General features: G+C 37.3%; 1 protein-coding gene across 12 annotated transcripts in view; it reads right to left on the bottom strand.

Moving 5' to 3' along the window:
• The window catches only part of SDCCAG8 (SHH signaling and ciliogenesis regulator SDCCAG8), a 138,779-nt gene that overhangs the window by 42,555 nt on the left and 77,736 nt on the right, over nucleotides 1-18,488 (bottom strand). For 9 of the 12 annotated variants that reach the window (XR_006413677.1, XR_006413676.1, XM_044419513.1 and 6 more), the window contains exon 16: nucleotides 13,620-13,751. Coding sequence is in view for 10 of the 12 variants with exons in the window: in XM_044419513.1 (XP_044275448.1) it covers nucleotides 13,620-13,751 (132 nt within the window). In the remaining 2 variants the exon portion in view is untranslated. Of the gene's footprint in view, nucleotides 1-2,239; nucleotides 2,471-3,959; nucleotides 4,020-11,396; nucleotides 12,269-13,619; nucleotides 13,752-18,488 lie in introns of those variants that run through there. The other 3 variants (XM_044419532.1, XM_044419537.1, XM_044419523.1) reach the window with 3 other exon arrangements.

Here is an 18,488-nt window from a genome sequence, read left to right on the forward strand (position 1 = left end):
TTTCCTTTCCTGAGATATGTGGAAATATGGGCCGTGCTCATTACTTGGATGAATGCCAATTACAACAAACTATTATAAGATTGAAAAAGAACCAAAGTACCATCTTGTAACTTGCTCATTACTACACATGAAACATTGGTATAAATCTTTGGACCTAGGGAATAAGATTATAGTGGTCACTGTACTGGATTGTTTTCTATATACAATAACATATGTTTAAGATTGACTGCTATTAAGAGGTCTTAAATTGTACAAGTCAGCTTACAGCAAAACTGACCCTAAGTATATATATTTTCCTCTTTAATCTTCCTTACGTTTGATTGCATTTCAGTGAATTATCCATGTAGTTTTTATTTTGACAGCTCTCTTTACAGCAGTAAAACAAAATGTGTGCATTGCAAATGGCAAGGATTCAAATTTCAGTTATGTTTATCCAAAATAGCACTGAACTGCTTCTGTACTTAAGCTATACTGCCTACAGCCTTACGGAAGGGGAGACAGATGGGATGAATTTAGCAGGGAAACAGCTGGGGCTTGAAGAAGAGACAAGCAAAAGTTTTGCTATCAGGCTTCATTATGTATCAAGGTACCAGTAAAATGTGTATCCGTGAGGCAGCCAAAAAAGTGTGTCATTTGACTAGTGATAATTACCTTTTCCCAACAGCTGACAATGTTCTAAGTAGCATTAAACAGGTATAATAATTAAGCAATACGACAAGGCAGGCAGGGTTTTGCTTGGGATTACTGCTTGCCTCGGGTGAGCTGCAAGGCATAAGGCTGAAGGGCAAGCGATTTCAGCTACTAGAGAAATGAAATAATTCCCCAGAAACATCCTTCCTGGAAAGCCTCATTGCTACTTAAAAAAAAAGGAACTTCAATGATGTTAGTCACTTCAGTATCTTATGGAATTTGTTGACATGGGACTGATATTTGACAGCCAGCTACAGTCACATTCAGTCTATTAAAGGCCTTCTTGCACCATTCTGTTAACTTATTTGTCCTGCTCAGCTAAGATCATGTTGACAATGTATGTTGTATACTGGTTTATTTTAGTACATAATACTTTAAATATTATAGGTCAGAAGTTTATTTTCTGGGTTCATTTCCTTCAGCTATAAGGCTTCTATTTAATTTTAAAAATTTGGTCCTGCATCTTAAATTATCTCCAGGTTTGTTAATAGAAAGACTGCTTAGTTTCTCTATTCCTATTTTCCACTCATTGAGGAAGTAGTGTTATCCACCTGGGATTAGAGGTGGATTTAAGTAACAGCTGGATTTGATATTTTCCAAAATTGAGGGTAATCATTACTGACTTGTTTCCAAGGTATCTTGAGCTGAAATGTTAAGCCATTGCATCACTTGCTAGAGACCAGTTCAAATGCCTGCATGTACTCTTGCCCCATTTCATCTTAAGACTCTGACCAAGCAGACAACATAGCTTTATCATCAAGATATACTTTCCTTCTTCCTGTTTTCCACTCCACCTGCTTTTTGTAACATCTTAGCAAAAGAAGTTAAGATTTTGCAAACATGAACTTATTAAGTTGACCTAATCAATTTAACTTCAGTTAAATTTAAATAAGTTAAATAAATTTAACTTCAGCTGGCCTAATAAACTTAAACCAGTATTTTGGATTTTTTCTTATTGACAAAATGACTGCCTTAGCCTTTTGACTAGCTTTTAGGTTATCAGTAGAACAGTTAAGGTTTTAAAATGGTAAGAAAATGTTGTGTTCATTGATGTCCCAATATTTCTGCTCTGAGGTTGTCTATGTATACTTTCATCCCAGAGATGTTTAACTTCCAGCTCCTGTCTGCATTCAGTTTGCACAAGTCAATGATGCAATCACAAAACAGAGTCTTAACATAGACGTATCTCCTTCATAAAATAAAATAAAAACGGCTCAGTGTTGCTTGAGACCATCTGTTTTTACAGTCTGCGTAATACTTAGATATGCTGTGTGTCAGGCTGGTCAGAGCAAAGACTCTTAAGGTCTTAAAGGAAAGTCTTATGAACAGAAAATGTGTTCTTCTGCAGTGCTAAAGGAACTAATATAAGTGATTCATAGTTGGTGGAGCATGCTTATTTTGTGTTTTGTTTTGTTTTTTAGAAAGAAGCACACAGCAAGATTGCATGGTTTTGCATATTCTTTAACATCTAGCAAAGGTGAAACTTAGAGAATTATGTACTTTTCATAACCGAATAGATAAACCAAAATAAATTGCAAAGCTCAGAATCAGGAAGTCTATCTGCTAATTCTGCCTACAGCAGAAGCAACCAGGGGTAGGTTACACAACCCAACATGGCCCTGAGTTAACACAGAAGAACCACATTGTAGGAGTGGTCATAAAAAATACATGCCTCTTAGGTTTTTTGGACTTAAGACTTAAAGGACCTATTCAAACTATTTTGGCACTTTGTGGACACAGCAAGTTTCCAAAGTATTAGATCACTTCATAGGTGTAGATTCTGAAAACAAAGGCAAAGAGAAGAAAAAGAAAATAATACACATTTTCCTTTTACGCTGTTCTCACTAACTAGTGTTGCAGCCAGAATGCACTAAGATCTTGATTTCAATGAAATAGGATTAGTATAAAATACAGAATGTTCCTTACCAATATGACTTCCATTAAAGCTTCCCACAATTAAAAAAAAACATTGTTAATACCAAACATGTAGTTTTGACTCTGTATTGTCAATTATTTTAATACTTGTGCAATGAGGTTTCATGCTATACTCATCTATACTTCTTTTGAGTTCTTGTTATAGAAAAGATATCCAAATAACCTGAGTCACAGAAAGAATCCAGCTCAAGCAAGACCAGAAGAAAACATGGTGCCACTTAAAGTACTTTGTCAAATGAGTTGGTAATTAGATTTTACTGCTATCTGGAGTTTATGTAAGGCCAGTAGAAAGATCCCAATTATTGTTAAATACCCAAAGTGGATATTTGCTACTCAACTGCTGTGTGGGATCTCTCTCTGACAGGTACTTGCAAAACATTGCATTGTGCATCTTGAAATACCACAGGGATATTGCACAGAAACTGAACTTTAAACACACAGATGCATCCACAACATGGAATGTAGAAAATGAGACAGCTGTAATTAGCCAGGTATTTAATATCCACTATTTAAAAACAACCATAAAACCAGAAACATGCTATTAGAAGCAGTAAACAGGATTCCCATTAAGAATATAACATAGTATGTACCTAAAATGTAAAAGCTGTGCATTTCCTTGACAACACTTCTGCTCATGGAAATTTGAGTAATTTGTGAAACAAATGTCTATTATGTGATGTGCCATGCTGGCCTTGTTATATGGTATTACTCAGATAATTTTCTTCTATAAATCTGCTAGGATTATGTTGCATTGCCTCAATCCTTTGATCTTAGATTAGCAGCTTAATGCTTTCCCTAAGATAAACACACTGAAAGTGTAGGTCATGAGAACAGATTTTGCTACTAAGTTTTCCATTCAGCCTAGTAGAACTACTTGGAAAAGGAAAATGTGTGGACTGAGCAGAATTTATTGGAGGGGACTTGTATACACAGTAACTTAAGTGCTCTGTTCACACAATCACAAGCAGCTCATTAATTCTGAATGGTATCATAGGAATGTGAAAGATGCCACTTCCTTATGATATTTGCCTCTCTTCTCTATGACTGGGTCCAAAGGGTGGTATAAATAATCTGATCATATGACTAGTACTGTGATTGAACCAGAAAAATAATGGTGCTATATTAAAGAGAAATCATGTTTGCCAAGAAAAATGTTTCAAGTTTAACATAATAGCTGTAAATGCATCAGTGCTTCCTCAACATTGTAAAAATTCAGAAGCTAGCCACACTGTAGAAATTGCAGAGAATGTATTTTAATACTATTAACACTGTCAGCTTTTAAAATACATTGTCACAATGAAATGCTATTATTTAGCAGCTAGGAAAAAACCTACCTCATCAGTATATTAAGCAATTCATTTGCAGTCAGCTCTTCTCATCTATCTAGGCACAAACTGTAAAAATGGTTTAGAAAAAGCATTTTTACAACAATGTTCATTTATGTAATGTTCCTGATAGTACTGAGATAAGTACCAGCACGAATAGAATCCCTGCTCACATATAACAACATTCCTATGCAAAACTCACACCAGATCCTGTAGGACATAATAAACAGTATTTTTTAACATTTTATTTACCAGCTTGTTATTAGGCACATAATCTCTTTGTGTCCATCTCAACTAGGATGAAAGACCAACTTTTACGTGTAACTCCTCTCTAAGTCTAACATAATAAGCAAATATTCTGTATTGCATGCAAGAGCATATTGAATTAGACCCAAAAATGTTGTGCCGCTAGTGAAAAATTTCATGTACTCATGAAAGGACTGTTATCAACTAATTTATGTAAGCTCATTCTCATGATCTATATGCAGCTCAGATTTACCAGACTGTATTTTCCTTATTCACTGTTTTAATTCATCATGCAATTCCTGATATATTATTGCACTGTACTTTAATAACTATAATATCTGGTATAATATTTTATTGAACAGTGTTAATCCATTTTCTCCTTCTGCTCACAGGCCTTTGGATTGAAGCCATAGACATTAAAACAAGTAAACAAACAAACAATCTCTCCCCCAACCCTATGTATTTGAGAAAGGGGAGGGGGGAATCTGAAGTGCTGAAGCAGCTTTGTTAAAATATCAGTCTATGAGATCATTTGGGAGTAGGAGAGATTTGTTGCAGAATTTAAACATGTAATAAAATTGCGGGGTGAAATTCAGTCCAGCACAGGTGCCACACCTTCAATGGGATAGTTTCTTGTAGACTAAACATAATCCTGTTTCTTCCTATCTACGCATATATATGCGCAGCAAAGTAGAAATTACTTGTTATCAGGGTAAAAAGGATGGATGGATGGAGATATGGGAGGTGTAAACAAATTCCTCATTTCTTCTAGAAGCTGATCGTGCTGCTTGTTTGTGCTACCATGTCAGGAAGAAAATAGAGTTTAATTGCTCTTTTTGATCTTCTGGAATTCTCTATGTGAGAGCTATACATATGGTAGACTGGACACATGGTAGACTGGAGCAAGCCCCAAGATTTTTATTTCAATATACTGATTATATCTAAGCAGCTACCTGTCAATAGATTGTACAATATCTACATTGTATTAATCCACAGCACATTTTCTCAACAGTGTCAGCCTTTTGATTTGTATAAATATTTAAATAATAATATTTATACTGATAAAAGCAATGTATTGCCACCATTTGTAAGGCACCTAGGAAGGTCTAGGCAGCTTACACTCCTACAGACCTTATACTCCTTCTGGTGCCAGGTAAAGACCTTTTTATTTGGCCAACATTTTAATAAGTAAAAAAGGATTTCAGATGTTTTAAGAGCTGTCCACAGTTGCACTTTCTTTTCTTCTTTTCCTTCTTTTCTTTAGTTTTATGAAGTGTTCGGTTTATGTTTGTTCATTATTTATACTTTTAATCACTATATTCTTGAATTATTATAGTATTATTTATGATTGTAAGCCATCCTGAGCATTTCAGAAAGGACAGGATAAACACATTTTAAATAAATACGTGTATAAATAAATATGTCTATGATTTTACTGAGCTGTTTTATGTTGATCCGATAAAAATTAAAGTTTGACTGAATATTATTAAACTTACACAGAGTAGCTAGGTAGAGGGAAGGAGGGAAAATCAGTCAACTCCCTTAGATAAGGTACTTTTTTTTAAAATTATGTCTTATCTCACATGTTCTGCCAAAGAGAGACAGTTTTCCAAAAATGCTGTGCTTCCCCTAAAATGTCTGAAAGAAAGGCCACTCCAGGTACTTGGCTGCCAACACATCCCAGCAGCATGGCACACAGTTAGGGTTTGACACACTGAGTCTTTATAAATCTAACATCTATAAAGTCAGACAAGATTCCTTCTTATTTATAGTAACAGGCGAGTGAAGCTCTCCACTGCCTTGTTACACAGATGGCTGTAACTTTTTTAATTGTTAACTTGAAGCCACTGATGCCCAAGGAATAGACACACATCTGCCCCCAAATGGCAATCCTCTAGGCCTTTCCTTTGAACTATGGTACTCAAAAGAGATCAAGTAGGCGTTAGAAGCCCTTTTTTTAAATGCATGCATCAAGTATTAATCATGCACATAGATATGCAGCAAGCAATAGGAACCACTTAGATTGTAAAACCCTGTTTTAGAGGTGCACATATCAGGAAAATGATCAGCTAGTGCAACTGATCAAGGATTGGCTAATTATTCAAACAGGCATGTTTTAGTCACTCCTGTACTAAGGAAACAGCCTGTATTAAGTATAAATATGTGGCACTGTCTCATATACTGATTTAAAACTATTATTTATTTGATTTTTAGCCCACCCCATTAGCCACACAGCTTCCTGGGTGGCTTACAGATGAAAAAAAAAAGTTTGTTTTTTAAATGCTATAATTCACATTTTTAACTGTCCCCCACCAATGGCACTTTTATACCAATGCTGTTCTGTTTGTTGACTAACTATATTATTTAGTACACTGGAGAAAAGACTTTTTCTGTGCTCTAAGCAAGATTTAAAAAAAAAGCATTACCAATCTGAGCAAAGTTGTACAGACTGACTCTACCATTTGGCCGCTAGATTCAGCCGCTAACCATGAGGTAGGTATTTCAGAACTTATTTTTTGGTGGTTCTAACAACACAGGGCCAGAAAGCTGAGAACTTGGAAATGTGTGTAATGCTGGGCTCATGAAGCAGCATGAGCTGGCAAATTTTTGCCTCTCTGCCAGCACACTGGTTTTCTGGAAAATTCTGAAAACAGAAAATGTTCTACTGCCCTTAATGAATGGAGATCTGGTTTAGAATTAATTCATTCATTTTGCATTTATAAAAGCAATGCAGAACAAATTCTTGCTTACTATCACACCTGGACCTATCACTGAATATAGAGCTACAATATGATTCTTGCAGTTAAAAGTGGTACAAAGCTATTATGTGCATGATTGCAGCCTGCACTCTCACAAAAGAAGACCTGTTATGAATTATTCAACTACCCTTCCCCTTCCTTTTGCAAATTAAAAATACCTACATAAATTAGAGTAAGCCCCATGGGATGCAGTGTTGCAAAAAACAAAGCAATACAATACAAAACACTGGATGCAATAAACTGTCCCTCATAATTAATCTGTCTGTCTCTAACATTTCCTTAAAAAAACAAAAACAGGTTCTAGAACAAATGGTGGCAACCATACCCCAAATTTTCTTAGATGAAGCTGATTATGTAGATCCTTTCCAATCTGGGCTCAATTTTCGTCTTGATTGCCTTGGTTGACAGTCTACACTAGGAACTAGTAAGGGGGAGTGCATCCCTACTGTTTTTTCTGGACCTCTCAGCTGCTGCTTTGAACCCAATTTTCAACATCAATACAAACCAAGTTTCTACTGATATAAACACAGTGACTGGCCATGGACTAACAAGTTGAAACTCAGACAAGACAAGACATCATCTTAGTTCCTGTCTGGATTGAACCTCAACTTGCTGAGGTAGTGTGAAGACAATAGACATGCTAATAGGAATACAGTCTGATCAATATGGAATGAGTAATCTAATGCTACTAGTAAAGCTAAATGTCAGAACAACCCCCCTCCCAAAAGTATTTCCTGTACAGAGCATAGTTAAACTATGAAATTCAATAGTACAAGATGAAAGCATTAAAAGATGATTAGGAATGTTTATGGGGAATAAGGCTATCAGTCAGGACTATGGTGACTATGTATTAACTTCAATTAACTGCAATGTCAGACATAAAATGCCTCCACATGTTATTGTGGAACATGAATAGGAATATTATTGTGCTCATGTTCTAGTTGTGCACTTGGCATAGGCATCTGGTTTTTCAAGGTAAGAACAGAATACCTCTGGAGCCAGCACTGTACCTGGTGAGTGTGGTGGCTGCAGTGGTCATGAATGTCTTTGGGTGTCTTTGTGCAGCTTCAGTTCGTGTGCCACGTTTGCCCCTTTCCCAGAAAAAGTAGATCTGACCACACTGAGTGATGATTTAATCAATCACTATTTAGACTACTGTAAATAACGCTAACGCTAACCCAATACAATCTTTCATTTATTTATTTAGAGTTTTTGTATGCCGTCCCCTTGCTATATAGCCTCGGGATGGCTCACACAAATATATAAATAAATATAATACAAATACAGTTAAAACCTGGAAACACCTCAGCTGCACAATTAAAACCTATAAATATTAAACGTTGTTAAAATATTGTTTGAATAAAAAGGTCTTAGCCTGGCGCCGAAAAACAAATAACGACGGCGCCAGGCGGACCTCTCTGGAGAGCTTTGTCTTGAGGAGTGTTCGGAAACTGTAGCTACTGAAAAATGTAATTGTCAGATTTGCTTTCTGGTACATGGTCCATTTACCATATTCTATTGTACTGGCTTCCAATTTGTTCCCAAGCACAATCCAAGGTTTTCTAAATGGTTTGTGGTTAGGATATCTGAAAGCTGTCTCCTGTCATAGTTTATGACCTGGAAGCTCCTGCAACAAGACAGGATAAGTTGGTTAGAAAATGGGAAGGTTCCTCCACTATTTTTGGAAGTATCCATTCTGTAGAACTCTCTTCCTAGGGAGGTTAGACTGGATATCCAAAGGAGCGCCTCCTTCCCTATGTCCCTGCCTGCCCCTTAAGATCTGGGTCAGAGATCCTTCTTTGGAAGCCCTCCTTGAAAGAGATTAGGAGGGTGGCTACCTGGACAAGGGCCTTTTCTGCAATGGTGCCCTGCTTATGGAATGTGCTCCACAGAGAGGTTGCCTCGTGCCAATACTTCTAAATAAGTATTTCCTCATGTTTTTAATTTATTATACTATTATTAATTTTTAAATTGTATGTACCCTTGTGGACTTTTTCTGGGTTGAAAGGCAACTCACAAATCATTGTGTAAATCAATCAATCAATGAAAATAGTAGATACAAACAGACATTGATTTAGTTGCAATGGAATTCTTAATATATTTCTTTTTTTCCCTCCGTCAAATAGATTTCTCAGTTAAACCGAGAATGCTAGATGTCAGAGATACATCAGTGAGATACACAATCTCCATTGAAAGGCAACAACCACTTGAGGAATTAGTACAAGGGCACTTATCAAAGGCAGCAATGCCCCTCAAGTTGCTAGGAGTTGCCTGCTGCTACTCAGAAACATAAACCAATGCACTTCCATGAAAGTAAAAGTGGTAAGAAAGCACTGATGAACTCTGGGTTGCTAGCAGGAGAAGCTCTAATTAGGGATGCACCAATCCAGCCAGAATCCAGCTCTCTTGAACTCATTAGATTATCTTTCCCACACTCGGCCCTAATCTAGGAAGTGAGCCAAGTCAAGACCACTCCACAAACAGGAATGCTATTGAGCCCCTTCATTGTGCTGAATAATTCTTGTACAAAGTACACAAAGCCTTCAAGTCACATGCATGGAAGCCAAACTCCACTTGCATAGTGGGTGTTCGGGCAGCAGGTGAGTTGTGCACAAGCTGGCCTCACTAGTTATACCTACGTAATGGACTCGTTTTCTGCTGGACACTCACATGAATGCTTGGCATGAGTTGGGATAAGCACAAAGAGAAAGCAAGCTGGAGACCAGGTGAGAAAATCTGACAGATTTTCACCCCCAAACTGCATTTCTGAAAAGAAGAAGAGGGTTTAGCCTCCATCACCTGGTAATGACCCAAAGTGGCAGAAATTCATGTTTCTGCACCATTAATGGCATCAAAGAAGCAGCACTATCAGTCAGAGTCACTGGTAGGCAAAGCTTTAGTCCTTCTTCCCGAGTGACCCTGAAGCAACTTCTATAACCACAACAAACTTGCTGCAGGACATTGGAATGGAATCAAGGTTAAAGTTACTGCTGCATCTTTGTGTGTGTGTGTCACAAGTGTATGTGCATAGGTGTGTTCAGGCCCCACCAGTACTGGGTATGGTCCAGCATCCCTGCATATTTTAAAATTTCTAAGCAATAAATTAAAATGCTTAAGACCTTCCTCCTTCTTTTAGGGTAGAACTCATGATGAGTCTGACCAAACATAAATGAGAGCTCATTATCCACGGCCGGACATGGTAGATAGGTTATGAATAGATACTAGTCATGAGGCAGTATGCCTATGCATTCTGGTTGCGGGAGAACATGAGTGGAATTGTACTTAGGTAGTTGCTAAACCACTGCATGCATAGAACTCTGGACTAGATGTGCTTCTGGTCTGGTCAAGCCTAGCTCTTTTTATGTTCTTATCAAGCTTACTTTACTTTATCAAGCTTACTCCAGTGATTGCACTGAAGAAATAATGGTAGCAATTCACTGTCATAGTTGATGACTTTCAGATATTAAGGCTGGAGGATGTGGACAAGAGAACTGCCCAAAGCTGGCAAACCACCTGTATTTTTGTCCTTCAGCACTTTTTGAAACCCCTAGTCATAGTATTCCTCTGTTTAAACTAGGAGCACTGCCATCAGTATTCTATCAGCCATGCTATTTTACCTTAACATAAAACTGCTGAGTGATGTGTCCTCAATATGTGGATGACAGCCAACGCTATTTGTCCTTTGCATCAAATTCAGATGGAGCAATAGGGTGCAAATTCAGCGCCTGGGGTATACTCAAGAAAGTGAATCTTAACCCTGACAAGGTGGCTCATTTACTCAGGTAAGTGGTGCTTAGCCTATTCTAGAGTGGGCTGCACTGCCCCAAAGGATTAGGTATGTAGCCTGCATGTGTGTTTTTATCAGTCAAGGCACAGGCCACCTCCATGTGACTGAATGTCTTTGAGCAACTTAGACTGGATAGGAACAGCCTGGCTTTTGAAAGTTAGACCCTCAGAACCTCCAATTTGGCTATGGAAATGCATTTCACGTGAAATTACAGTTGAAGGCTGGAAACTTCAGTTAGCTCAGAATACAACTGAAAGATTGCTAACTGGTAGTGGATGGTACTGGAGTATATCACAGAGGGACTACACCAAATGAACTGGTCCCAAATATATGTCTGGGTGTTACTCAGACCATTAAAGCTTTGCATGGTTTTGACTAGAGTACCTGAAAAACTACCTATCTCCATGTGTACCTAGCAAGTCTTTATGATCTTCTTCAGATGTAACAAAATTATTGAGACAAAAATTCTCTCCAATTTGAAATCTTTCTATAGCAGATATTTTAAGATGCAAGTAGGCACAGGGCTATGTGGGTCACCTGCCCCTATACCAGCCTCCCCAGCCCTACCCTCCTCTTCTTGATCCTGTCAGGTTAAGTGGTAAGGTCTGAACACAGGCATCCACTTGTGGTCACTAGCACACAAACACTTGGGAATTACTGGCTATACTAGAGTTTAATACATTGTGAGAAGGGAGTGATTGCCATGTTTTCTGCCTTACCAGGGCTAACCTGGGCTAAAACTGACTTGATTCATCTGTTCTGGAAGGAGACTGTATGAGCTATCTTGCTCCTAGGCCAGCAAGTTCCCTGGTCAAGGCTGAGAAACTGTCAAGAATGAGAAAACAAGAAACACAGGCCAATCCACAGGTTCCAATGTACCCAAACTGCAGGTAAGGCAGGGGTGTTCAAGAGAATGGTACAGGTAGATAGCTAAAGTCTATAAATCTGCTCAGTCCAGAGTTGAAATGCTGTTGTTTGCAGCAGCCAGCTGACTCCAGATGGGCTAATGCATTGCTACTTGTAAATCAGTACTGCTGGTTAATTAGGTTAACATGCTGCTTTTAAGGGCAGGGAACTTCCACTGCTTGTGAATTGTCTCCAGCTCCAATTTTTGCTCTTGGGGAAGTCCAGGAATGGTCCAGAAAGAGCAAAGTTTCTCTTCCAGAAAAAGGCTGTCAGCCAAAGTTTCCAGTTCCTTGCTGGGGCCTGTAGCACTGCCCTCCCCCTGCCTCTTCTTAATCAGGTGAATCTTCCTCCAGATAGTATATGACAGGACTCTTTTATGCAAGAACTGTACACTCTATTTTATTCATTATATTTATTAATACTATTTATATTCCACACTTTCCCTTCAAGGGACTCAAGGAGGCTTAAATAATCTTCGTTTCCTCCATTTTATTCTTACAGCAATAATTCTGAGCGGCAAGTTAGGCTTACCTATTTGACCAGTGACTGGTCCAAAGGTCACCCAGTGGTCTTCATGACTGAGCTGGGACTAGAACCTTGATCTCCTGAACAGATTGTATCTGGTTAAAAGATACATGATCAAAAACTGAATTACTTAATTATCCTCCAAGTTGCTTTACTCTGAGTGGAAGAATAAACTATTCTTTCTTTTCCACAAACCTGAAGAGGGCTGAAACAAGTCAGATTTAGCCTTTCTGTTACTAGATCAGAAACCCATCCAAGATCCCACATTGTCTCATTGAGAAAGACGCAAACATAACTAAAGCTACTTTGGAAGTTACTTGGCTACCTGATATCAACAAGTCCCCACCTACAGTAAATGGCAGCAAAGATCCACATCATCATGAGGACTAGTTTCTAGAATGCTAGCTAAGAATCAATTTATAAAGTAGGAGCCCATACCTCAGAATAAATCACCAAGTTAGCAAATAAAAACATGTTGCTGTTTATAAAGCATTTGACTCCTAAAACACAACTTAATAGATTCTGATATGAATATTACCAAGGGGACTGGAAATTGGGCCAAAGGATTATAAATGACAAGATTCATAAACAGCAAGCAAGACATTTAGAAATTCAGTGAGAGGAAAAAACTAGAGAAGTGGCATTTCTTAAGCAGATGTAGGGGTGATTGCAGATGGCATGTTAGAAAAGGTCAGCTGCCTCTGAGGCAACAAGCAAGGTTTCATTTGTGCCTGAATACAAAGAGGAATCGCATGAGAAGGGAGAGAATAGCCTTCATAATGATAATTTCTTCAGTGCAAGTTTTTAGCAACTATTACTCTTTGTTATTACGCAGAGTTAGATGTAACCATATTCATTATTATCACCATCTACTCCTCAGTCAGAGGAGCATGGGGAAAGAACAGACTCACCAGCATTCACATTTACTTTTCGCATAGTTCTGACCAAGAAGAGAGAGCATGATGCTTGCTCTGTCTTTGCCCCGAGTGCATGGCTGATGCTGGCCTCAACTTAGTGGGGAAGATTTTTTAAAGTATATTGAAATATTTTATTAAATGCTTTAAATGGTAACATTTTACCTTTTTAATGATTTAATAAAATACAAATATGTTCAAAAAGCAATAGATACTAATGTTAAAATAAAAAGTACTGAAAATTGTACCGACTGATAAAGAAATGAGATGGTTGTTTAAATAAGGACACACATTTATGTGAATAGTATATATTCAGATAAGACATCTGTAACAGTGCAGAAACCAGAAACAGACTAAAATCATTCATGAAACTAATTGGGCTTAATAGTTTTAATAACTACAAATGTTTAATATAGTCTTTTTCCTTATCTATAGCAAACTACACAATATATATTTAAACAATGGACTCTTATCTAGACCCACCAGGTTGTTATAGTAAACCATATAGGAATAAATTAACAGATCCTCCTACCTTAGCTTCATTTTCTCATGTATCCTTCCATGTTGGATACATTGTTCCTCCAATTCATCATTTCTTTTTTGCATCTTCTCAAGTCTGTCACAGACATAATCATTTTCCTGACTAAGCTGGCCAATTTCAGACCTAGAGAATTAAGAACACTGATGATGGATGTTGCCAGATTTTATCATGCGGTGCACCATCACCTTAATAAAATTCCAGTGCACATCTGCATGAGAAACATTTTTCTTTAACACAGAGAATATAAAAAGGCTGATTTCTGCGAAAGTAAGTTCTATTGCAGCAGCTAGGAATGTAAGTCTTTGGAATGATTTTTTGGAAAGAAAAGTTAATTTAAAGAGAGATCTTAGTTTTGCATGAAACATCCTGATATAAAGTTATACTTTTTATTTATATCTTTTGCTAGAAGCTGATATAAAATGCTTCAATCTTAGGCATAGTTAATGGGATCTAAGTCCCACTGAATTCTGCGGGCTTACAGCTATTAATTAGGCACAGGAGTGGACTAGATACGACAAAGAGATTTTATATTATTATTAACAAAACATGGAACAATTTTGTTTGTAATATAGGCATAGCAATGGAAGTATTGAAATGGAAGTAGTATTGCAACTACTGTTGGAAAACACAAGTCTCTGTAACAATGTACCAGCCAGAAAACTGCACTATTATGTAACTCAGCCTTCCTCAACTGGTGCCATTCAGAAAGGTTGGATTACAACCTCCATCATTCCAAGTTTGTTGAACAAGAATGATGGAAGTTATAGCCTAACGCATCTGTAACTGACCATACTGAGGAAGATGCTGAAAATCAATTCAGCACTTAGGATATGTACAAAGGTGGCTTATAGCCAGCTTTGTTCCTCCAACTTTTGTAGATCCCATACTAATTCTAACCTATTTGTTTTGTTCATTACAACTGCTTTTCACTTTTCAGAAAAATGGCCATTTTAGAATATTATAAATGAATGTGAGGTTTATTCTATTAATTTTAATTTAGATCTGGACAATTCAGTAAAGGGTCTGAATATCACAGATCAGTTGATTTTTCAGCTAAGTTCTATTTGCATTTTGATTCTCTTAGCTTGGGCAAATATTTTACTCCCAGTGTTGTGAGTGTAATGACTGCACTCATCCAATACAGCATCAATCGAACATGCAGAAAAACAGTTCAACCGGGTGTGCGTTCTTTACTTCAATTAAACTCACACAGTTGGATGCCTACTGTTGCCAAAATGGTAATATAATTTATCCATTATAGTGAAACAGTAAAACTACACTAAAAGTCATTTAACAATATTTATAACATCATAAAAAACAGTGTTAAAATATATGGACTGCAATATGCACCAAAATTATAAAATTTGTTTCTCATCATCAGTGATTAAAAACAGGATCATTTCTCTAGCTTCAATTCACTCAACCCTAGTGACAGATTAGAATTCAAATCTTAATGATCAATTTACAATTAACAAGATAGAAGTGAAACAAATTAAACCAACCATTATATATAACGAGACCCAATGGACTCCCATTGTTGCCCTTAATTACAAAACGCAAATCACAAATACACAATGGACAGTGTCGAGCATCAATCCACAAGCCTCAAACTCTGAGACAATCCAAAAAAGGGCAAACAAAATTATACAGAGAACACTGAAGGACTATATTTTTACATTTGTATGTGTACACAGTGTCAGCTGTGCAGCTTGAGGGGAGTAAGTTCAGCAATTCCAAGATCCGCCCATATATGTAGGAAAATTTTCACTCATGGTCATTTTTATTATTATCGATTCCACACACCAATTATGCCTGAAGCCTAGCTATATTAATACATTACTTAAAGTAGCATCCAAACACAGTAAAGCAAGCTTGCATCTCACTTGAGTACTGGAAAGGCATCTTTTATGCATCCTAAGTTAGTCTGACCCAAATATATTTTATGTTTACATATTTAAGCAACATCTTAGACTTCTAGACAATCTTAACCAAAGAAGTTGAGACTTTTATACAAATTAATGTGTGAAGCTCAAACAGAAATTTGTTTGGAACTGTGAAAATATACTATCCTAAACCACTGAAGAGAATTTTAAAATCTACCTTGTCCACCATGCTAATAGTTGGAAAACAGCTTGCTTTTGTTAAGCCTCTAGATAGGTGCTATACAGTTACTGGAAATCAGTAAGTATTTCTGCAACTTCTCTTGGTTCTCTGTTTACTTCATTGTAAGTAGTTTGTTAATGTTGGTGCTTTTCTGTGGGGCCAATATAGGTGAAAACACAGCCAGTTCCAGAGAATAAGCTCTAAAGATGAAGAAGCTAGTGCAGATAGTTACAACTTAACTTGCAGTGTTAAAGAGGATGGAATAAAATTCTCCCGTTGTATTCTCTGATCATTATCACATAGCTATAATGATGTCTGACTTCCTTAAAAGTTCTGAACAATAGAGTCTGGGGAAGATTATAAGCAATTGGTTAAAAAGGTCAGTATACTTTCTGTACTGTATGGTTTTCTTAAAATTCAGGGTACCATTTTGCCACACATCTCTCAGTTTCCTGACTGTATAGCCTTATCTCATGCACAACTATTATTCACTTCTTGGGGAAGTCAATTCAGATACAGTCTTTTAATAAAGAGGCTACTTTCAATATAGTTTCTTAACAGGGAAATAATGACTATGCATCAGGGCCACTGGACACTAGGCACAGTTTGCATGAACTTGAATCAAATAAAGGCAACATTGTATCTTTCTGTTTCCTGTCTTGAAAAGCAGTTTGCTCCCGTCACCAGTGACTATTTTTCTGATTTCCACTGCATTTTCCATGAGTGCAGCTTCCAAACAAATTTTCAAAGACAGTTTCCTATCAAATGCTCTTCAATAGTCTAGTTTCAAGGCAATGTAGGCACCAGTGAGTGTTACTAGGTAATAATCATGAGATTGATTGGAAGGATGGTATTCTTCACTACTGCTGCAGCTTAGATTGCAAGGCAGAGATGAAGAACCAAAAGCACCCTGAGTAACAAATGGTCCCTGACTTTCACTGAACTTGACACCCAGTTGTATCTATTCATACCACTTCAATTTATTGATGTTAATTTTAAATTTCCCTTGGAACGTACTAATATATCCTGCCTAACTCAACTGGAGCTATGGCAATAGAAAATAAAGTATGTTAATATTCTTGGAATATTATCACACTTCTGTCTTAGGTAATTTATTAATATTATTCAGAGATAGCATATGAGAATTTAATGCAGTTATAATCATATGTACTAAAAAGCAGTTGGAATTTTCTGGGTGCTTATTCTTATGAAGCTAAAAGTACACCATCCATCCATCCAGATAGGAAGTACCAAAGACAAATCCCAAGGTTTGTAAGCATGTTGGGGAACCTTTAGAAACAAAATAAGGTGAGGGAAAAACTTCAGCAAGAACTGAACATGCTTAGTGGCCACAGAATGCAGGTTGACTTGCTGGGAGAGAGGGAGGGGAATGAAACTGAGTATCCTGGAAATGGACATGGCATTCCACACTGCAACATTTTATAGTAAATCCTGATTATCTGTTCAGGATAAAAAGTTATACAGCCACAGCAATAAGAGTTAAGTATACAACTAACTGCTTGGTACTTAATCAGGAACCCAATTCTGTTAAAGGTGACATATATATTACACAAACAGCAAAGTGGAAAACAGGTATTCTATCTTATGATATTATCGAAAAAGCACTTACTTTGTAAGCAATCCATGTGACCCTATCATGTTACCACAAGCACCAGACCATTTATCTTTTGTTATACCACTGATTTGTGACCCAGGTGGATGTAAAACAAGTATGTTAATCATACTATGTATAAATTGAACATTTGGTAAATGTTCTAAATATATATATATATAATCAAAATATAACAGATACATCCATGCAATATTTAAATTGTGAAGGTTCTGCATTGGACCACATTACATATCAAACCATGCCTACCTGACCAAACTTAAATAGAAAAGGGCAGGGCTTTTTTTGTCATAGAATGCACCGGAACGGTGTTCCGGCACCTTTTTTCAATGGATTTTACGAAGTGATTTTGAACTGAATAGCAGATCAGCAGCAAACATCATTAACATAGTGCCTGCACGCTGCTATTGTGTCTGCTATCTGATAGTGAGAGACAGCTGCTTGCGACGCTGCTCTGCTGCTCCCTGCTCAGCTTGGGATTGGTGTGCTTACTGCCAGCGGGGACGCGAGTTCCGGCACATTTTTTTTTCCAAAAAAAGCACTGGAAAAGGGTAAGATAAAATGTGCATCACAGTAAAGTGTATGCTGGAAAATTGAGGTATCAAAAACAAAATATTAAAATTTAAGAGAGTTCTCATATGGTCCCTAATAGGTGTCCCAGGGCCACAGCATTGCTTGGATTGCCCTTCACAAAGACTTTCAAAGAAGATTATACCCCTCTCTCCCTTTCTGCCCCCTCACAGAGACCATGCAAAGAACTGCAATGCCTAATTTCTGAGGTTGCTTAAAGTGGCCTCAGATGATCTCAAACTGCTCAGAAAAAGAAGGGTTCCAGTTATGGGGAAGGAAGAGAACAAGATATGAAAAATCCAATGGCTTCTCTAGTCCATTCCTTGCCTCTGGCAGCATGTATTCTCTAGACAATCACAGAGGCCTGTCTAAAGGCAAAAGCAGAAAAAAGGAGGAGAGACAAAAATCGATTTCATCATTCCATGGCTTACTAGCAATAATTCAGCAGGCCACTGGAAAAATCTGCCAAGATTGGAGGCTTCCTTCTGAGGACATTGTAATCCTTGAGGGTTTTTTAAATACCTTTATTTATTTTAATATTTATATATCACCCCATC

The sequence above is a fragment of the Varanus komodoensis genome, unplaced genomic scaffold (genome assembly GCF_004798865.1).
Source record: "Varanus komodoensis strain SLA01 unplaced genomic scaffold, ASM479886v1 scaffold1, whole genome shotgun sequence".
Classification (NCBI taxonomy): domain Eukaryota; kingdom Metazoa; phylum Chordata; class Lepidosauria; order Squamata; family Varanidae; genus Varanus; species Varanus komodoensis.